The sequence below is a fragment of the Buceros rhinoceros genome, unplaced genomic scaffold (assembly GCF_000710305.1).
Source record: "Buceros rhinoceros silvestris isolate BGI_N320 unplaced genomic scaffold, ASM71030v1 scaffold14682, whole genome shotgun sequence".
In the NCBI taxonomy this organism is placed as follows: domain Eukaryota; kingdom Metazoa; phylum Chordata; class Aves; order Bucerotiformes; family Bucerotidae; genus Buceros; species Buceros rhinoceros.
Window position 1 is genome coordinate 12,995 of NW_010399606.1, and position 21,996 is coordinate 34,990.

General features: G+C 45.7%; 1 protein-coding gene across 1 annotated transcript in view; it reads left to right on the forward strand.

Moving 5' to 3' along the window:
• Positions 1-21,996, forward strand: part of LARS2 (leucyl-tRNA synthetase 2, mitochondrial) — a 56,639-nt gene that overhangs the window by 12,080 nt on the left and 22,563 nt on the right. The window contains exons 5-13 of the mRNA XM_010131558.1: positions 4,407-4,496; positions 6,180-6,323; positions 9,817-9,924; positions 11,157-11,316; positions 12,461-12,565; positions 14,516-14,631; positions 15,575-15,858; positions 18,923-19,021; positions 20,988-21,125. Of these exons, the coding sequence (XP_010129860.1) occupies positions 4,407-4,496; positions 6,180-6,323; positions 9,817-9,924; positions 11,157-11,316; positions 12,461-12,565; positions 14,516-14,631; positions 15,575-15,858; positions 18,923-19,021; positions 20,988-21,125 (1,244 nt within the window). The remainder of the gene's footprint in view (positions 1-4,406; positions 4,497-6,179; positions 6,324-9,816; positions 9,925-11,156; positions 11,317-12,460; positions 12,566-14,515; positions 14,632-15,574; positions 15,859-18,922; positions 19,022-20,987; positions 21,126-21,996) is intronic.

Below are 21,996 nucleotides of genomic sequence, written 5' to 3' on the forward strand. Positions count from 1 at the left end.
GACGTAGCCACAGCCGAGTATTTTCCAGGCTGGTGGAGCCCGTGTCTCTGCAGGCTCCTTGGGCTGGGCACAGCATCTTCCTGCCTCAGTGTACGGCTCCAGGGCTCGCTCCAGCTTCTTTGCACTGTACTTACCTTCAAAGCGAGCTCTTGGAGGGAGAGAATACTCTTTTTTTATTATTCTGTACTTGTATGGCAATAAATCAGTGGCTTACAAAACACCATGACAATGCAAACAAAGCCACTCCTATGAAAAATGCAAGAAACCTGCTTTTTATCTGGGTTAGTCTCATTAACAAAGACTCTGGTACAGAACAGGAGTGTGTGTTTAATCTAATGTCATTGGTGTGGCTTAGCCGTGCTCCTTCATTGTGCTAGAGCACAGTACTTGTCAAATATGGGATGGAGGGAACCTGTTCCCCTGCCTGGGGTCCTGGTTTAGTGCGCAGGGAACTGCCTTTTTAAAGTGAAAACCTTCTGTGGTAACTGCCTCTGTCCTCCGCTTAGGGCATACGCCTGGGTGGTGTGAAGGGAACCTCATGAAATTTACCATTTTATAAATGTTAAGGGGGGAAAAAATGAAAATCATAAAAAGAATGAAAATAAAAAATAATAATAAAGAAGAAAATAATAAGTATCTTTTTGGATACCTAGTGCCTGTAGCTGTGCTGAAGAATCTGGCTGCTTATAAAGTCCTGTTCAGGGAAGTGGTTTCCAGGAACAAGAGGACAAGTTGTGGTTTTATGGCTTGGTAAAATCACTGTGAACAAATCCCAGTGCCCCCGGGATGCTAGAAATTTCCTTTTATTTATCTGGGGTCTTTTCATTGTTTTCCCTTAGGAATGAAAGCAGGGAAGTATTTTTACATGGTGGCAGTCAGGAAAATTAACCAGTAAGGCACCACAATTAAGGCATTATTAAAAGCTGATTAGAACCTTTCCGAAAGCCGGGTTATGATGACAGATTATTCTCCTAAGCAGAAAATGTAAGCAAACTAAAATGTAATTAAATGCATAAAACAGCTGTAAGTGCTTTGTTCTAGGGTAGTTTTGAATACTAATAGTGATCTGGTAATTTCTTCCTGAAACAGGTATTTTAAGTGCCTCAAGTAATAAATGTTACATCTTAAAACCACTTTGCAAATGGTGTCATTTTGAGGAGAGATTTAAAAAAAAAATGAGGGAGAGAACATTTTTATTCTGACCATTTGTTTGTCAGATCCAGAGTTAAGAAGCTGCGCTCTGAGGATGGAAGAAATGTCTGAGAGACACTAGAAGCACCTGGGAAAAAACCCCAAACGCTGTGGTTGTGATTTGGTTTGAAGAAAACAATAATTGGGGCGTTCCTGGTGATGAGCCCTCCAGAATCCCGTCCCAGGCAGCAGAGCAGGCTCCCGGCCGCTTCTGAGAGCCAGCACCTTCAATACCCAGACAGGCAAATAGCAGAGACTGCCTCAATCTTCCCAAAGAGATCGGGGGAAAATCCACTCGGACGTTTCCCTCCTCCTCGCCTGCTTGATAAGTGTCAAGTGCAACATGTCCGTCCTCAGGACGGCTTCAGGCTGTGCTAAAAATACAGAGGTTGGTAACGAGCTGGGACATCCCTTCTCCTGGTTCCGTGTTATTCACAAAGCCTGCTGGATCTTACAACAAATAAATGCTTCTAGGCAATACGCATTTTATTTAAAAAGAAAGTATCCATGAAAGTAGCTTGAAGATGTAACTTTCTTCTTGAAAACATCAAAAAACCAGTTTTGAGGTCAGAGCTGCGTAAAAGAAAATTATAAGAGTGGAGCAGACTTAGACCACGTAATGAATTGTAAACCAAGGCATTTGAAAGTTAGTTTTTCTTTTATTAGTGATCAAAATATTCCATCCAGTTTGTGAGGGGTTTTTGGTTGTTTATCCAGAGTCTTTACTGTTGCTTTCCCCATATTTTTGGTAGCTGGAGGGGGTCTTTTATCAGATTTCTAAATAATGAAGGGCTCTTTCACCTGAACACGAGCCAGTTGCTTCCCAAGTCACAGCACCATCAAATGTGAACTGTAATTCTGCTGCTGAGTGTGTAACTGAGAGTTTCCGGGGCAAACAGTAAGGTCCCCACCCCTCCATCGTGCTGCTCGCTGGGAGCAGGTTGCTGGGCTGTGGTGAAGGGCTGAGGTGAGGAGGGTTGGGTGAGGGTGGGGGTCTGTGTTCCTTGGCCGTACCTGTGCTGTCTCAAAGCAGACGCTGCCAGAGGGGCTCGGTTCAGCTGTTTCAGTGAGTGGGTGTCCTTCCTGTAGGTGTGAGGAGCAGGGATGGTAACGACTGCTCAAGGTGTGTTTTGGTGACGGTACCAGCTGCTCTTTGTGACCAACAAGCTGACGAAAGGCAGGGCAAAAGGGCTGCTTCATATTATTTCTCAAACCCTCTTCTGTATTTCTGAGTTAAGTTAGTTCTGTTAATGCTCTGCAAATCTTTGTTATGCTCATGAATTATAAATAGAAATGTTAACGTTCACCTTAATTTAAGCACTGAAGTGGCCTGATGGAAACTCCTTACCATTATCTCATCAAGGTCAGGAACTGGAATACATGGAAAATTATTTTTCACTGAAATCTTAATGTGCTGAATGGTAGAAAAAACCCAGAGCACTTTTCGAGATTCACTTGGTGGTGATGTCATTTCTCTTTCTTAACTTCAAATGTCACTTCAAACCTTCACGGTTATGAAGTGAATGATGAGCCTGAGTGATCATTTTGCAGCTCAGTGGCACCCAGCAGATTCTTTTCGGCGATACAGTCTGCTGCGATTCACTCCAAGAAGTGCCAAGAGCCCGTGGGTGGGATCCTTTTCCCGGAGTCTTGTGGCTCAAACTTGTATAGCTTGTGCCTCCATCTGAAGTGCCTGTGGAGATGGAGAAATGTCACCTCCTTTTGCTTCAGTCAACACACTCCGGCCCTTCAGGACTGAAAAGACAAATCTCAGCCCATTTTACTACTTTTGTTTGACAACTCACCTCTGTCTTCCTGGTTTCGCTGTTGCTCACATCATCTTATGTTGTCCCCAAAGAGGCTGTCTCTTGTCCTGTGTGTCTGATACTCCAGCGATGAAACTGTTGGCTCTAGTGGCATCACGCCGACAGAAGAACTGGTGTCACTGTGTGAAGCAGGGGGAAAAAAAACCAGAAAAGAATGATTAAATAGTGTTTAGCTGAAGAGATGGAAATCAGGCTTTTATCAAGAGGGCTTTTTTCAGTGCAGAGCACTGGGATTTAATCAGGCAACTGTTTTTCGTGACTAAGCCTTCACATGCTGTGCTGAAAACTTGCCATTAAATGTCTCTGATCTTGAAAGCCTCTTATACACACTTCTGAGGCATGTCTATTCAAAGGTCATGTTAATTGTTCAAAGCAACATTTCAGCGCCGGAATATAAAGTTGTAGAAAGAGAATAAAATTTTTATGCTAGAATATGTTAGGTGTCATTTGGGTAGCAGATGATCTTGCTAAAGTCGCGTGTAGTGGGAAGCTCAGGCGAAAGACAGGTCACGTTTGGAGCTGCTTCAGGTAGCTGATGGCTATTTGCAAATGGAATGAATTTTATCTGTGGCTTTAGCGGCAGCCCTGCAGCTCCCAGGTGCAGAGGGGTCCTTGTTGATCTGAAGGTCAGTGCTGAAGTCATCTTCCACTTCAATAAGTACAAATGTGGTCAAGCAGAAAGTCTGCAGGAATGTTTCTTCCTTAAACAGGCGTGAGGGAAGTGTGATCTGTTTATGGTTGCGTATTTACAACCAGTGAGTGCTGGGTTACACAGATGTTTTCACTTTGGCCAAACTCTAAAATGCGAGTGCAAGCAGGTGTGTTTCATTGTGCCTGTGAAACTGCCGTGTGAGCGTGTAAAGAAAACCGGGAGTCTGTCATCACCTGTAGTGATTAGTGATTATAGTGATTAATCACCTCTCCTGGCGTGGCAGGGTGTTTGTTTCAAATGCACTTTGCTCTTTCAAGGACAGACATTTAAAATAGGGAACTTTGTAAACATAGGTAGGTTTTTTTTAATTTAGTGTTTGCTAAAAGCTTAGCAAATGGTTGTAAGTTCTAAAGGTATCCGTTATATTGTTACTTGCTGTTTTTAACTCCCATTTCTCCTTCTTCTGTGGTCTTTTATTTTTAGCTGCCTTTATTTCCCTCTCAACCATTGCCCTTGTTTGGGACTTGTTCCATCACTCTCATTTTTGCTGTGCTTCTACCCGGAGCACCCTCCTGCCTGAAGCTGCTTTGCCTTTTGAAGTGGTCCCTTATTTCCCCTTCCGTTGCCAGGATCCTTTGCAAGTTTTCAGCTCGAAGCTGAGCACCTTACCCCCACCTGCCCCACGCGCTCGACTGTTCACAGCCTCAGGTCCTCATGATTTCATTTAATTTCTACAGGAAATAACCACTTGCTTACCAGAGTACTACAGATGGACACAATATCTCTTCCTCAAGCTTTTTGAAGCTGGGATCGTGTATCAAAAAGAGGTGGGTGCCAGCTCTGACCTTTAATACTTCGCGGTGTGCTGGTGCAAGTCGCTCGTGTCAGTGGCACGTTTCTGGATCGTCCATTCACTTCCATTAAGTGCATTGTGCGCTATTGGTTTTAAATCACTGCGAAATAGAATGAATTTTATCTGTAACTGAATTTTATCGATAACTGAATTTTATCCGTAACTGAATTTATGTGTAACTGAATTTTATAGGTAACTACATTTTGTAGGTAACTGAATTTTAGATGTAACTAATGTGAATGGGCATTGTAGCAAGTCAAATCAGAAATGTTTATTCTCAGTGACTTACACTGAAGTGCAGGATCAGAATATAGCTGCTATTAGTTTGTCTGACAGCCTTCATACAGAATTTTCTAGATCTTAACTTTCCTCTCATGAAAATGTCTAAGATAACATGATCATTAGGAATCTCATCAGCAGAGAGATTGTTGAACTGCGCGACACCCCTGTTAGCAGGACATGAAGAGATTATTGACCTTCAGGTATTTAGCTAATTACACCTGTGGGAAGAGAAGGGTTCAGGTGACCTTGCCAGCAGAGGTGAAACAAAGGTGTTCCGGGAGCTTTCCAAAGAACTCCCCGGACAGCCGTGGCGATGCAGCTCCAGGTACCCGAACAAAGCTGCAATTAGTGGATGTTTCCAGCTGCAAATGGAAACTAAGGTTTCTGAAATATGCTTTGACGTTTCGTTTGTATTCTACAGAAACCAGGAAACCCCACAGGGTATAATTAGGGACGTGCTCTAATTATTCTCCGAACCCAGAGGAAAAGGGTGATGGGGAAAGGGAGCGTGTGGAATGGCAGGGTGCTACTGAGCTGCTTCTATTTTCATAGCGAGACATAGTCAGAGATCTTCAGTGAAAACCAGCAAAAAGATTCAGTATTTGCGATGTCCAAACATGCTGGGCTTGTTTAGGGGTTTTGGTTTTTTCTGTAATTATTGTTTGTTTGAAATACAAAAATTAAACCCCTGGCTTTGCCATAACAAACTTAATTTTTCCTGTAAATCTGTTTGTTTGACGAGTGATCTCAGGTGAATCTGCAAAGGAAGAGGCTTCTAGCAAAGCAGCGATGTCACACAAAAATTTTGCCTGCAGGCTCCAAGTCCTGTGGCATCCTGGAGGTGTTTAGGTACCAGTGGCTGGATCTACTTCCCTCCTAAGAGTCACGGATTGGTTTGAGGACTTAAATCAGCAATCTGGGGTGGATACGAACCGGTTGGGCTTTGGCAGGAAGCAGGTGGCAGAGACAGCCCATAACCCTGGGTCTCTTCAGACAGCCGAATACACTTAGAGCGCGTGTCTATCCCACGTGTCAGCGTGTCTGCCCCCTGCGTCAGGCAGCACTTCTGCACAGCCTGAAGTCTCCTGTATTACCATTAAATTCTGGGAACAGGGAGATAATACAGACCCTTACTGTGGCACTAAGAATACTACACACCAAGCATTAAATATCACTTGAAGAAAATATCACTTGAAATACAGTTGGACCGGTTGAGCTCATGTCACTGCTTCACATGGGTGTTATAAAAATGAAAAAAACCGAGGGGCCCAAGGAACGCTTCTGGATAATTCTTTTGGTGTTTGAAAAGTAAGGTTCTGGGTGTGAAATAGCTGCTGAAAATACAATTTTTTTTCCTTCTTGCAACTTTTCCTAGGCCTTGGTGAATTGGGATCCGGTGGATCAGACTGTTCTAGCTAATGAACAGGTGGATGACAATGGCTGCTCGTGGCGTTCAGGAGCAAAAGTGGAACAGAAATACCTCAAACAGTGGTTTATCAAAACAACTGCCTATGCGAAGGTATGAGAAAGGAGGTTTTGGAAATCACGGTAGCACTTAAGAGGCTCCTTTTTGCCCAGAAATATTCTTCAAGCGGAACAACGTGGTCTTTCGTACACATCTGTGCAGTATATAGCATATAATAATAGACGTGCTCTACCCCCGTGTGTGTGTCTGTAGAAGTTACCGCCCCTGAAGCCTGCCTGTTCACATCTCTGAGAATTCCGAGTACTTGGTGTGGGATAAAGTTTGTGCTGAAGAGACGCAAACAAAGCAAGCGGTGTTGGCTCACCTGGCAGTTCACCTCGGGCAATGCGTGTTCTCAAAGGGCAGAAATATTGACCTTCGCAGGAAGCTTTGGAGTGATGTAAAGCACTGAAGTAATCGTGTTTGAGGGTGAAGTACCCATGAAACGGTCTGGCAGCTTTTAAAGAACATTTTAATTGTCACTCTTCTCCTGACAGATTTCTTTGCTTTAAGTGTAATGCCTTAATGGATGGCGTTATTATTCAAATTGTTGTCTGCACGTCTAAGATGTATAAGCTAAAACACTTAGTTGCTATGGTTACCCAGCAGAATCTTGGGCAGATTCATTGGGAAAATCTATCTGTAAATGTTATATTTTCTGTGCACCTGTAAATTGCCATTAGGGGTGTTTATGCACAGTCAGCTGAGTCCTCAGATCAGAATCTGTAAGGTTTGCCTTTGCATAGTGCCTGTTCCTCCTAAATTAATTTTATACAATACTTTTTCATATTTTAATCCTCAGAAATCACCCAAATAACCAGAAAATAATAATTTTATTTCAACAAAACTTGGAACTTATTTGCCTCAAATATGCTTTTGCACATCAATTTTATTTTTTGCACATCAATAAATAGTATATGTGTGTTTATTTTAAAGACTGGGGAAAGAGATGGGGCCCCCAAAATTCTTCCACCCTAATTTGCAGTTGCCATACAGATTAGTACCACTCATTCTTAGTTGTTTTTGTACAGATGTTGAGACACAAACCCTTCTCGTACCGTGGGGAATGCGCTTGTCCCGGTGCTGGCACTGTGAAGGAGATCCACAAACATCTAGTGGTTCTTCGCCAGCTTTTCTCCGGGCTCGCCCTGCCTCTGATGGCCCATTCGTCTGGTCAGAGCAGGCAGGGAATTACTTCATGTAATCATGTTTTGCTTGATTTTTTTTATTTTCTGAGATACTAAAGCAGAACGGGAGTGAAGCTGTAATGAGTGCTGTGTTTTAGGGTGGTAGGAGTCTTGACAGGGCTTTGGATTTCCTGGTGTGAGGCAGTGCCTCATCACGGAGGAGAACGGAAGAGCTGCCTCTTTAGTTTTTCATGCTTTGTGCGTGATTTTTTTCCACTTCCCGCGCTTGGGGTCTGGCTCATAGTTTCTTTTTCCAATGGTATAGGCTCTATCCACTCCCTTTGAATGTCTTCCTCTTGAGTCAGGCTGGGTGCTCTCTCCTGGACCGGCCCCAAGAGCACTGTCTCCGCAGCTTGCTTAGCGCTTTGGCAGTAGAGAGCGGCCCCTGCTTTGTCAGCTGGGCCAGACTCGGAATGGTTTGTGGATATCCAGACCAGGCGGATCTCTGCACCTCACTGTAAATGCAGCCTCTCACGGGATGCTGCAGCAATACGGATTTAAGTTCCTGCTGGGATAAAATTAATCCAAACAGTGAGCTTGGTGCCATTAAAAGTGATCGCAGTTGTTTTAAAGAGCTGTTGTACTGGTGGAATCAGTTACTCATCCCAAAGACACGCTTCGCCGTGTTGGAAAGGGAATATCTTCTCTTTGGTGATTGCCACGAGAGCAGCTCTGGAGAGCAAACCTGGAGGATGCTGCCTTTTCCTGGGCTTTTGATGAGGAATCACGTCTTCGCTGCAGCTCTGCCTAACCAAACCAGAGGAGTTTGACTGTAAGTTCTAGGCGAGAGACAGGGGAAAGCTGCCGACAGTGCAGACACTTAGGAGGAAGGCTTTGCCGTGGACACAGGATCTGTGTTACTGCTCCTTTTCAGTGTCTATTTTCGAGATATTTCACACACAGGAAATGAGAGTCAAGAGAGAGCTATGATGGTGCAGGCAGGAACTCCTGAAGGTAAAAAAACCCGACAAAAGAAGAAGAGATGAAGCACCAGCAGCGGCTGTTCTGCATAATCGGCCGGAACGGCGTGATGGAGTGCGAGACGGAGCAGTGGGCAGCCAAACTGCAACCTCCTGTGTTTTAGTAAATATATCGTGTGGGGTTAAATGATGCTGTGATTTTTTTCACCATGTTTCATTTACTGTTGTGAAGGAGGTGAAATACTGTCACAGAGTCTGAAGTTAGTGGCAGGCATTGATCACACTACAGCTCTAGTTCCTGCAGTCAGACTGAGCTTTTTAGGTGCTCGGCAGAATCTTCCCTCTTTGAACTACAAGCAGGGGGACTTTTGGAGTTGAGATACTCTTGGGAAATTATAAAGTGCTTCTGCTCTTTGACTTTGTGGACCTTTCTGGTCTGAAGATTGCTAAGCCGAAGTTCTATTACCCTATGAATCTTCAGCAGACTAAACCCTCTGCATATGTGAGATCGGTTTTCCACTTTCAAACGCTTTACTTCTGGTTTCAGACTTGGTCATCGTTGTCTGTGATGAATTTTCAGCAAAATCATCTTGATTTTGTGACTCTCTGATCATCTGAACTGGTTGATTGTCACGTTCTACCTATGCCAGAATTTTCCAGGTGCCCTGACAGAGTAAAGCAGTCCTGATGAATCTTCCACTTCTCCAGCACTCGAGTCAAACTTTCCTAAAGAGCCTTGAAGTCATTCTTGTCCCTGGGCATAGCTTTGGTTTCTTTAGCTTTTCCCAGAGCCTGTCTCTCTTCAGATCCGGAAGACTGCCAAAATGGATTTAAGCTTTACCGTGTTTAATTAAGGTGGGAGTAATTTCTCCTGTAATTAGGTGTTTGCATTTACAGTTTGCTTTCTTCCAGAGCCATGAAAAATTAAAGTAGAATGACTCTGCTACCGAGTGTTTCCAAGTCTCTCACTCAAGTCATCACCAGATGTTTCAAAGTGGGGCTTGTTCGCTAAGCTCATCACTCTCTGCTTACTGGACTGTAATGCTGCTGCTCTTCTTTGCCTCTAGCGGAGCCCGGCACAGTTTTACTCCACACCCACAAGCCCATCTCTTACGTACGTTCAGCTCACCTACGCTTCCCACGCGTTACACCCGTCTGTGCCCCTGTTTGCTGTGTTTGTTTCCAGCCGAGGGGTTCGTTCTGCATCGAAGGTTTGGGAAGGCTCTTCTCCTAACAGCCAGCTCCACGGCGCACCTCTGGCTTGTGCCGTGTGGAGTCTGTTCCCAAAGCGATGAACTCGAGGCAGCAGCGATATAAATCCACCCCTTCTGTGGTTTTACCAGCACCTCGGCACTTGCCATTCGATACCGTTAAACCCGTAGTGTTAATTTGTGTGCTTACAAAAGCCAAACGTCCCCATTCTTTCTTTTCTCGCATCAGGCTATGCTGGATGCTCTGTCCGACCTCCCCGAGTGGTACGGCATAAAAGAAATGCAAGCGAATTGGATAGGGGACTGCGTTGGGTGCTCCCTCGACTTCTCGCTAAAGGTAAGTCAGACGTTTCGGCGCTACTGTCTTGGCTGGGCTGCCCTCAACCCCGGAATGCCTGATGGAAATGGATTTTCAGCTCTGAAAAGCCCCTCTCTGCACAGCCCCTTCTCTGGCACTGACCGCAGGCATGTCACTCCGCTTGTGTGGGTCCGTCATTGCCTTCACTACACACAACAGTAAAGTGGTGGCAACCACACGGCTGGGTGGTGGTGGACCTGCAGGGGAGTCTGGATAGAGAGAGGGGGGAGGAAGAAAGAAGAAACCTTAAGAAAACTCTGATTATCTACAGGACTTCAGATTTTCCCATTTTTCTCAAGGGGTGCAAAAGGCATCGTGAATAAGGTAGTGACAGAAGACGTTTTCAGAGACCCTGAGGGAATTTCAGCCCTTTTGCTTTGAAGCTTTATTGTGCTTATTTGGTCTAACATTTTAAAAGTGACTTCTTTTTTTAAAATACTGAATACTTAGAAAACTTTAATACTTAAATACTTCAAAATACTTAAAATACTCAATATAAACTGAGACAGCTTAAACTTTCTTAGCACCTCTGAGCTGCACACAGCTAGAAGGTGCATTTTTGGAGTTTTGTTTTTATCAATTGTTTCTGAAAATGTGTATCAATGCCTGTGGTGGAAAAATCTCTATCTAAAACACCACCCCCCTGCCCCCACTCCACAGTTAATTGACCTGAAATATAAAGCCCATCAGTGGTGCTGGGTGGTAATTCTTAAGCAGTCTTCACAGTTTATTACTCATATTTTATGTCCAGATCTTTCAATATTGTGCCCCTTTTTATTCCTGTCCTTAAGTTGCAGCGTTGACTTTGTCCAAGAAGCTTGGTGGAAAGCTGGGAAAATCTTAAGTTCTCTTCAGGTTCCAGAGGTAACACCTCGCTGCTGGTCTGTGGAAGCAGATTTTGCCTGTTCAAAAGGAACAGAAGGATTCCAGGTTATTTAACCGGGGACTGAATTTAACTCAGCACAGTGTAACACGACGTATGATTTTAGAATTTTTTTATAGATGTATTTGGATAAACTCAGGCAAGACTTTCTTAAGGTCTTAAAAGTAACTTTGGAGAAGGTTTGGTTCTGTGCGCTCCCTATAGCAGGAGGGCGCCCGGCTTTGCTCTTCAGACCTGTGCATTTCTACGGGATTGATTTGTTGCATGGAAAGGACAGAGAATGTGAACCCATCACACTGCCAGTGGGGATTTCTCTGCTCTTTCTCAGGTTAACGGTGAAGCCACAGGAGAGAAGCTGGCAGCTTACACCTACACGCCCGAAGCCATTTACGGAGCGTCCCATGTCTATGTCGTACCGACCCACCGGCTGCTGCACGGGAGCAGCAGGCTCAGGGACGTCTTTCAGAGGGACCTCGTCCCCGGGAAAGGTGGGATTTCCCTCCTAGTGCGCTTCCTTGTAGTTCTAGAGAATGACCTTCAGCGCGTGTGTGTCAGGCTGTCCTCCCCACTCAGCTTCCTGCCCGTGGGGCTTTTTGGTTGGCTGCTTCTAAAGGGTGAAACGATGCCTCTTGTCCTTTTTTAAACAGAGCAGGAAAGCTCTGGGTGGTGGTTAGGAACTTTCTGTAGAGTATGTGGACCTGAAATACATGATACCTGGATATCTCAGACACCTGGAATTTGAAAAAGTAGTAATCAGAAATAAAAAATCTCTTTTGTGTTGAGAGGGATGAGATAGAGTGGCCCTGTTACTTCATTTCGAGCAGGTTTTGCGCGTTGCAGTACAAGCCGAAGACATCCCTCAGCTTAGCTGTGAAACAGGAAACTCTTAGCAGTCTGTATTTTAATTATTTTAATTATCATCAACTGCAAGGCCCTGAAAAAGCTAGAAACAGCTCGAGATCTGGGGTTTGAGTCCTCAAAACTTGGAGTATTCAGATTTTCTTTGTGCCGAGCCACTCACGCTGCACATTGTAAATCCGCTTCAGTTCTCACCCCTGACTCCCTCTCCTCTGCCGTCCCCGTGGACGCTGGGTTCCTCATACCACAGGGATATTCTGTTGGGCCATCGGGAGGTTTTTTAGGTGGGTTTGTTTCCGCTGGTCTGTGTATCTCATGCTCTGTAGTTCTGTAAGAGAGCAAATCCTCGGCACGGGCTGTGTGTGTCCTCGGTTTCCTCTGAAAACCGGGGGGTTTGTCGTTCTGTAGTAACGCGTGTGAGGACGTTGCGTTAGAGTAGAATTCGGGGCTTACTAGAGGCGATTCGCTAACCTTGCAGCAGGCCTACGTTTTGGTCAAGTTTGCACCAAACTTTGCATTTTGGCCAACGACTCATTTTTTTAATCACAATTAAAATCTTACTCTTTATTCCGGTGTTTCATATAAGTAAAGTTTTTAATCATGAATTTGACTTAGTGAAGACTTTGATACGTCTGAGCTTTGTAGAAATGTGATTGGGCTTCTCATTTTTTTTTAAACAAAACTTTAATTTAAATTCCGTGGGTTCTAACAGTAAGTAATCTCAGCATCTCTTCTGTCACGTTTTCTTACCGTGATCTTTACATTTGTTTTCAGACTCGCTCACTTCCGTGACAGCTGTGAATTTGCTGACGAACCAGGAGATCCCCGTAGTCATCTCAGCAAAAGCTACTTTTGAGAATTTCCTTGATACCAAAATAGGTACGTGGCATTTCGGGGGGAGCGGCGCGGCTGCCAGTCGCTGCGCTGGAGCACGAGTCGCTGTCGCGGTGAATCCGTGGCTTTGCACTTCGGTCCTGTTCTTGCTTGGTGGAGGAGGGAGGGAAAATGAGCGCTCTGGAGTCTGTCTGGAGGAAGAGACCTACAGCATGATAAATTTTAATGGAAATATTATAAAATTAGTACGTCTAATGAGCTAAACCTGGGGCTCCGCGTATCTCAAGCGATGGATTACCCACAGTGCACGTGTTTGGGGCTGTCTCTCTCCATCCTAAATGACAACAGAGCTGCGCCACTGTTTGACAGAGTTATTTTGCAAACAGCCCAGACTTTCAGCTCTTGTCTTGTTTTTGTCAGTTATGTGCATCCTTAGAGAAACGTACAGTAAACGTAAAAGACGTAATGGGAAGTAGTTCTCTCTTCTTCACTGCTCCTGCTACCTTCCTCCCTTAACTCCCTTTTGTTGCCCCTTTGGCGATGCCTGGAGCTGCCACTTTCTTTTGTACCCCACTGCCAATATTGGCTATTCCTGCACAACGATCCTGGACCACATAAAATCCGCTGACGGTGCCGACGTGCCTGGGGTGACCCTCACAAGGTGGATGTGAGCTGTGTACCTTCCCTGGGAGACACTCTTACATTTGAGAAACGACTCTGGTTTTGAGAACCAGAACCTTTCCTCGTGCAAGTGAAGCCAAATCACTGAGATGTCTGCTCTGATTCTTCAGTCAGAGCTTCCAGCTCGCTCGCTGGCACCTACCTTGGCCTTATGTCTGTTGGAAAGAGCCCAGCTCTTCCCGGGCAGCGCTGGCTGCCAGCTGCTGCGCTTCGCGAACAAACCGTGAGAGCAGCATCGTTTGAGAAGCAGGAAGACCAAGAAGTGGGACTCGCTTTTCTCCCTTCGCAGAACATATTGTGAAGGCACCTGTTGCAGGCTGAGGCTCTGACAGCCTCAGACACGCGTTATTCTAGAAGAGGGCCTTGAAATGGCACAAGCGTACTTCTGCTGGGAAGAGAAAATAGCAATTCCCCGTTTTGCCCGTTGAGGAGTTTTGTCACGGGGCGTTTTCCTTGGATTTCATTAGTATCTGCTCCCAAACGCCTGCGTGCGGACAGTTACTGCGAGCAGACACCTCGACGCCTGGACAAGGCTGGGTTTGACTGCAGTAGTTTGTCCGTGGGTGAAGTTAAGGCATCTCGGAGCTGCCCTGACAGGGCTCCTCCAGAGCAGCACCGAGGAGCGCGACTGCCCCAGACGACGGGGGCAAAGGCAGCCACAGCGCTGGGGGCCTCAGGTACCGCGACCTCTGAGCGGCTGGAGCAGCACCGGAGCTGCTCTCGGGAGTTGTGCTCTGCGCAGAAAACCGGTGGTGGCTGAATTGTTTTCCTGAGTTTGTCAACAGGTTGTGCCTTTCGTAGGGAGTGAAAGGGACAGTAACATCAGCGGCTGTTGTGCTGTGGAACAGCTTAATACACGATGAAATGAGAGAGATGAGATTTGCTGTTGAAACAAGAGGAGTATTTTGGCAGTTGGCTGAGTATTTGTTCCTCGTGTGAGCAAACAGAATTAAAATTTGTATTATTTAAAGATCTATTTAGATAATATAACCGTATTAGAAATTGTGTTTATCCAAAATTTTGTAGCTTTATTTTGGGGCTTTTTCAGAACCATCAAATTTTCAGCTTTTTGAGGCTGGACATTGACAAACATTTGAGAAACGGAGAAAATGTGCTTGTAATTATTGCAGCTTGAATTTTCCTGCTAAAAAGAACACAAAAACCTTTTTATTGTTCTTAGTTTTTTAAACCCTTTTGGGCAAACATAGTCGTTATAAAGAGTGCCATAGAAATCAAAAGTTTTATCCTCAGACCGATGATTGATATCTGCGTTAGTCAATCCCTGAACTGATTTGTTTTTCACTCCCCCCCTAGGAATTCCGAGCACAAGCGCAGAAGATGCTGCAGTAGCCAAGACTCTGGGCATTCCTTTCACTGAAGTCATCGAGACGCTGCCAAATGGTTCGGAGCGAGTCATTAATTCTGCAGAGGTGGGTACAGAAGTACGGAGTTCTCTCCAACTCACAATAACAACGCAAACGAAATTTCTTTTCTCAGGAGTGCCAGATACTTTGTATGATTAAAGGGAATTTTTTTTTAAGAATCAGGCCACACTTATGCTACCAAATTTCTAGGAATAGTTCAGTGATGGAATCTATCTGGTAGCTCTTCTGTAGCAATAAAATGAGTTTTTTCTTTTTGTACCTGAGAGGAAGATTCTGTTGGTCTGAGTTTTATAATGGAACCTGAATAATTCAACCCATGTTAACAGCTGGTTCTTATTTCATCATCTCAATACGTTTTTTAAGCTAAATATTAATGTATTAGACCTTTTCCCACGTATTCATGGGATCGTGCTGTAAGCTTTTATGGTAATGTATCTGCCTGAAGTGAAGGAGACATCCTATCTTTAAATCAAATATCCGTGGTGTTGCAGCTCTTGCAAAAATGCGTTTGATAGCAGACACAAAGCTCACGTTCCGTTAGGTGACAGGTGGGTGTGTGTGAAAGCACGAATAGGAAGACCTGAAGTGAACCCAGGAGAAAGCAAGCTGCTCGTTCCCTCAGTCTCTGCCTTGTGCTGGTGGTAGTCTGGAGGTTTCGGTGAACAGCAGCCGATTAAAATAGCGGCAGCAAATGCCAAGATCTGCCAGTAAAGGCTGGACGGGTCTACGAGACTCTCTGAGCCTCGTTCTGTTCAGACCACCAAGAACTTGATCCTTTGAGCAAGAGGGGCTAAAGGAGTAGCTGCAATGTGAATAATCTCTTGGGTAGGAGGATGTTAGGCAGCGGGAAGGGGGAATTTAATAGGAAGCTCACGAACTTCGACTCTCGGGAATGGCGTTTGTGACTGGTTTTGGTCTGTTCTTGCATTTTCACTGACAGCAGTACAAATTTCTCTTTCTGCTTCTCTTGGTTTTTTTTTTTAATCAGATCACAGGCATGACTCGGCAGGAGGCTTTAAAAGCTATTACCCAGCAGGCCAAAGAGAAAAGAATAGGTGGAGACCTAACGAGTGACAAGCTAAGAGACTGGTTAATCTCCCGGCAGCGCTACTGGGGAACACCGATCCCTGTCATCCACTGCCAGACCTGTGGCACCGTCCCTGTGCCCTATGAAGACCTCCCCGTGGTGTTGCCCAACGTGACCACCTTCACGGGGAAGGGAGCCTCACCCTTAGAGACAGCTGCAGAATGGGTGAACTGTTCCTGCCCCAGGTAAGCCCGGGCTGCAGAGGAGAGCCCGTTGTACCTACAACCGTAAGTGCTGGTAACGGACTGCTCTGAGCTACTGCTCCAGAACGATGCTGAGTCTGACCTAGCCTAGGGGGCTTTTCTCATATACTCTGTAAAACTTGTTTTTTGCAACAGACACCCACTGCTATTTCTTCGTAAACAAGCTGAAGCAAATCTCGCTGGTTTTAACTTGGGAGGAAGGAAAAAAAGAACAGAATGATTTTGTCCACGCCCTCCCATTTCAAAACCATTTCTTCATTGACTACAGTAATCTTCATTATCTTTCACCAGCGAGTTGATATGACTATGGAATCATGTCCTTTTCTTCAGTAAGCTCATGTCGTGTTCATTTTCTTAGCCATAGTCCGACCATGAAGGGTTTCCTCAGCTATGGAATTTGTTATCATGAAGAATCACACTCCCTGTACCTTGCAGCGTGCAGCTCAGAGTGAAGGAGGTGGGAAGTGTCCTGGTGTTTAAGAAATAAACCAGCCTCGATGAAGTAGCGAGGCATGTGTCGTGAAGGGCCGTGGTCTCACCCCGAGAGCCGCCTGCGTGCTCTGTGCGCTGGAGTTTGCGTACAAGGCTCTGCAGAGCATCAGACATCCCAGGGAAGTTGTTTGTCAGCAGTGCGAAGCGATGCTGCTGCCAGCACTGACCGAACGGGAAGGATGTTACCCTGCTGCTGGCAGGGGAATCGGGCATAGAGACGGCGTTAGGGCTCTCCTCACTGGTGCAGCAGGTTCATAACATCTCATTGTCTTTGAAGGGTACAATATCAGCATGGTTTTCAATTTTGGGCAGGTAGCTTATGCACAGCAGCCTGATTCTCCGGGAATGTGCATTTTGACCTTTGGTAGCGTGTGTTTTATGTAAAACACACATTTACTTCCAGGTTTCTGCACAGAAAATGTTTCTCAGCTATTCCTATTTAAACTACGCTGCTATCCGGAGTGTAAAGCGACTCTTGCAGGTCAGCCTGACTGAACGCGATCTGCAGCTTTCGTAAAATCCCCAGGAACCCTTGGTCTGCAGCTCTGAATTTCAACTGAAAGATCTTCCTGAACATTGCTGTCTGCACTCTCGGCTTCCCCTGACCTTACCTCAAACATAATTTTGTTGTGTTCCGGGCAGCAGCAGAGTTGTGATGTACAGTAAATCCTTATGGTGTCTGGGTAGGTAGTGCGGCCGCCCTACTTACAAGTTGATCCGGGGCATTTCTTTAGTCAGAAATAAAGGCCCACAGGGTTGCTTGCTCAGCCTAAAAGGAGGTAGTTTGCTGTAAGTGATCTTTGAGTTCTCGCCTTCCTTTGGCTTCTGGATTCTCACCTATTTGACGGTTACCTTCAGTGTTGCTCACCCAGGCATCTGCCACAGTTCCAAATGTTCTGCGCTATTACTTCTGCGTGTGCGCAGTCTTCCGGGGCTTTCCTTGCTCTGAGAAGTTACGTCATCCCTTCCTTTGGCCCTTCTCTCCGGGAACAGGGGTTTAATTGTATTATTTGCATTTAATATCTAGAATTAATAAGCAAAGCAAGATGGAAGGTTACAGAAGCCTGTGGGTATTGGAGTGACAATATCGTTAGCAATCACAAATGGGAGGAGACGCCCAAGTTACTCATTGTTTTAGCAGTCCCGGAAATTGGGTTAGTCGTCTGAAGACCATCTAATGCGATTACAGCGTGTGCCTGTAATCACAAGATTGGTATCAATCCGACAGACTTTGGCAGGTGCCCGTGCTGTCCCTGTGGCGCCGAGCCGTGTCCGTTTAGAGTGCAGGCACCCGCAGAGGCACGAAGCAGGTCGGATTATGGTTCCATCACTGCAGTGGCGTCTCGCTTTTGAGGGAGGAGCCATCCTGTTCCGCTGTAACACAGCGTTATTTTACATCGGCCAAGTCTCGGCTTGTATGTGCAACTTCAGAAAATGGTTATTCAATATTAAAAAGCAGCTGGAAATAAAATTTCTTTACTACATTATCCTCATTGAAATAAAAACTTGCAGGTAGAGAAGGACCTGGGGAGAGAGGGAGTGAGGGAAGCTGCTAATTGGTGATGCTCTCATCAACTCGTGCCTGGGCTTGGCTCATTGAGGCAAGTTCCAGCTCACTCATCGAGCTGATAGAGACTAACCATGCCGTTGGAAAATGTTAAACAGCCAGTCCTCACTTTTTATGTGTAGTCATTAGACACGTACATACATTTGAATTCACACACAGTGCATACATTGGTACGTACAGCCAGCGGTATTTCTGTACAGGTGTGTCACAGGTTGCAAACTTCTGTTGTCGTTAGAATCATCCCTGTTGCTCTGACAGTAAGAGTTTTAAAGAGGGATCACTTACGGCAAATGGAAGTTTATTAGATGTGATTATTGGCTCCTACAAACAATTTATATTCAGGGGGAAATTAGCAGAAAGTAATCAGAGCTTCTAAAATTTATTTAAAACGGTTTCTCAGTGCTGCCAATATAACTCCAAGCAAAAATTGATTTGCTGTAATCACAAATTAAAACTGTGCTACGAGCTCTAGAGGAGCTTTGCTACATCTCCGTGAAAGCTGAAATTAAACCAAGTCCATTTTTTCTTGAGATAAATGGAACCTGCACAGACCGTCAGCGAGAGGCCACCTACTGCTCCCGGTAAATGTCTGCTGGTACCAAACGAGTGTGGTGACGGTTCGGTACCTGTTAACTCTAAGGCAAAGGACTCTCGGCTGTGCTCTCAGACTTGCCTTGCTGCTTCTGAAATGCCTCCTCCCCCGAGTTCCAGGAGCACAGGATTGAGAGGGCTGTCCAGGGCCGTGCCATCGTCTGCCCTCTCTGATGTTCCAGCTGTTCGGGCTCCTCTTTGGTTTGCCTTTGGATCTGGGAGGGAGAGGGAAGGAGAGTCAGCCCCGTTCTTGGTGTTAGACTTTTTCTGAACATGTTGCTCTTCAGACTAAGTTTTCAATTTAAATGTCTTCACAGCCGCTCTGTTCACAGTTGTTTTTTTTTTCCAGGCTTGTCACTTATCTAAAAATAGCTTTTCTCCTCCTCTGTCGCTCAGGTGTAAGGCAGCCGCGCGGCGAGAAGTCGATACCATGGATACCTTTGTGGATTCCGCTTGGTACTACCTGAGGTACACCGACCCTCACAACAGCGACAGGTGAGGGCTGTGGGCACCGGGCTGTCCTGGGGCTCATCATCCCCCATGAGCCAGCAATGTGGCCAGGGAGGTCCCTGGTCTCCTGGGGTGCGCTGAGAAGAGCGTGGGCTGCAGGTCCAGGGGCAGCGGTTGGCACGAAGGGGCGTTATGGGGCAGGGCACAGAGGGGATGTTCAGCTGAGGAGCTAAAGGTGGTCCTTAGTGCCGTCCAGAACAACAGTCTGCCACGGCTCTGCAGCCGTGGGACGTGTACCCTCCCTGGGACACGCCGAGTGGTTCTGTGTGGGGGCAGACAGGGCTTTCCCACCAGTAAGTCCGGTGTGACACCCAGCTGCCAAGAGCAGCACCTGCATTCCTCTCCTCTTGAATTCCAGTAACTCTTGCTACCTGCTCGTGCGCAGCCCTGGGGTGAAGTGGCGTCGCAGCGCGTTCCTGCTGGGTCGGCTCTTTGACTATATGCATAATTAATGAGCGGCGATTTTTCATGGTAGTGGCTGCAGCGGGGAGGGTGTGGGAAGAGAGATGTGCTTGTGGAGCTGGTTCCCTGCTTCGCAGTCTGTCTCAAGTCGTGCTGCTGACAGCACTGGGTTTTCCACAGAGGAATTACTGGAACAGCTCTGGTCTGTAGGCTGAGGAAGACAGAAGGAGTTGCATTTTTAAGACATTAATTTATTCACTGTCCAGAGCGGTGTCTGGGTACATACAGTGATTTATTAGAGCTAAGCCAATTATTTTTTTTATATTGGCAGCACTGGTTTGGTTAAACTAAAGAAAAATCCTCTGAACACTTCTATTTCGTGTTCATTTATTTATTTTCTAGCGATAGTGTGTATTTATTATTAATATTAAGTCAGGCAGAGTGCTTCCTCTTCGGTGACAGCTCGACGTATTTTTCTGTGCATGGACAAGAGGGAGTTCTCCAGGAGTGGAAGAACTAGTTGGATGCATCATCCAGCTCCTGAAGTAACAGCTTAGTGTAGCTAAATCAGTTTTATACTGAACTTCTGCGCTGGATTTCTGCCTTCATTCGATTTCTTAGAGTGTTTTAGCTAAGCTGCGTATCCGTAAACCCTCTTTCCATAAGCCATATTGGGCAGGTCTAAAATTTGGGAGAATTCCCCTGCTGATTTTTGAACCCTGGGAACAAATTAATTTTAATATGTTTCACTAAAGACATGAAAGTTCCACGATTTGCTTCTGGGCTCATCTGTGAGGAAAGAAGAATTGCTTGTTACAAAAATTACAGCGGGGATGATCAAACAGGCTGACAAAACAAGTAAATCTGTTAGAACGGGGCTGTGGAGTGTGTGTTCCAGAACACCACCCGTACAGACGGTGCTTTGCAGGCAGGAGACACGACAATATTTAATGAAGCCCTAAGCAGTGCTAGGAAACCATGCAGGTGACCTCCAGTGGCAGGGTAAATGCGCTGTAAATAACGAATTTACTGTAAATTTATCGAGTGCAAGGACCCATCTGATACTTCGGAATGGTTTGCAGCCTTAAACTGCTTCATTGCCCCCCTAATGGCAAAGCTCCACTGACAAAAGATGGGCTGGTTTGGAGCGGGCATGTCTTTTGTCTTTCCCTCTAATCTGTTTGTGTGTGGATAAATACTAAAAAATTTAAAGGCTGACCACAGGGTATTTATAAAAAATCATTTACAGAGCAAGCAAATGTTTTATCACTTCCTCAGCTAGGGTATGTGAAATCTTAGTTGCTTGCTTAAAATACAGGACAATAATATTTGTGTGGATCTGGGTCTCAGTGGGAGTTAAATTTGTGTCTGTAATTTAATAAGCACATCACTTCTTAAAAACGAAAAAGAGCCAGTAGCAAAGCAGAACTTTCATTACACACGTATTGCTCCGGGAGAACAGGGGTGTCCACTCGAGTACGAAGAGCTGCTGTGGTAGAGCTGGTCTGTCTTCTCCACACTGTATTTTTTCAATAATTGTGTTTTTCAGGCCCTTTCGCAGTGACCTAGCAGACTACTGGATGCCCGTGGACCTGTACATCGGCGGAAAGGAGCACGCGGTCATGCACTTGTTCTACGCCAGGTTTTTCAGCCATTTTTGCCACGACCTGAAGATGACAAAACACAAGTAAGCCTTGCATATTTCTACAAAACCCTCCTCCCGTTTCGTTTGACCAGCGAGAGCGTTAGTGGACATCGTTATGGTGAACATGACGTTGAAGAAGCCGGGGTGTTCCTTCTCAGCCATCTCTGTGGTTACTCAGAGTCGCCTTTTCTGCACACCTATGTACGTAGCGATTTTACTGCAGGAGTATCAACCAGCTCAGAGCAAGGGGTAAAATGCTGCTGTAGATTTTCAGCCTGCAAAAACTTGCATGAGCTAGTAACTCCAGGCGTTTCGAATGAGGGAACTTCCTGCCAGTAACACCAGTAATTCCGGCAGAACCACGTGTGCGTGGAAAAATAAGCACCTCTCTAAGTGACTGCAGTGCTGGAGCTGAACAGTGCAAAGTGCGTCTCGATGAGCAAAGGCAGCATGTTTATCTGCTGTCAATTTATTTTTTTATTTAATTACTTTAATATAATTACTTTTAACTACTCTCGTTGCTGGTGCTGCTATAGCCTAATTCATTATCCTCTGTTCTGGCTGGAGGTAAAGTTTGAGGCAGGAAGGTGAGTCATCTGGTGTTCTCTGTCAGGTTCCCAGCTTGGCATCCTCATTTCCACGGAAATTCTGCCCTTCTGTCACCTAAAATTCCATCACAGAAGTGCCCCAGCTGGGAGGATACCAATGCCAGAGCAGTGGAATCCTGCCCAGTGCTCTGTCCTGTTTTCCAGTAGGATTGCAGAGTGGTTTGGGTTGAAAAGCCCTTTCAGCCCCTCGAGTCCCCCCGTTCCCCAGTGCTGGCAGGTCCCCCCTGCCCCCTGTCCCTCAGCAGCACCTGCACACGGCTGGGGAAACCCCCCAGGGGGGGGGGCTCCACCACTGCCCTGGGCAG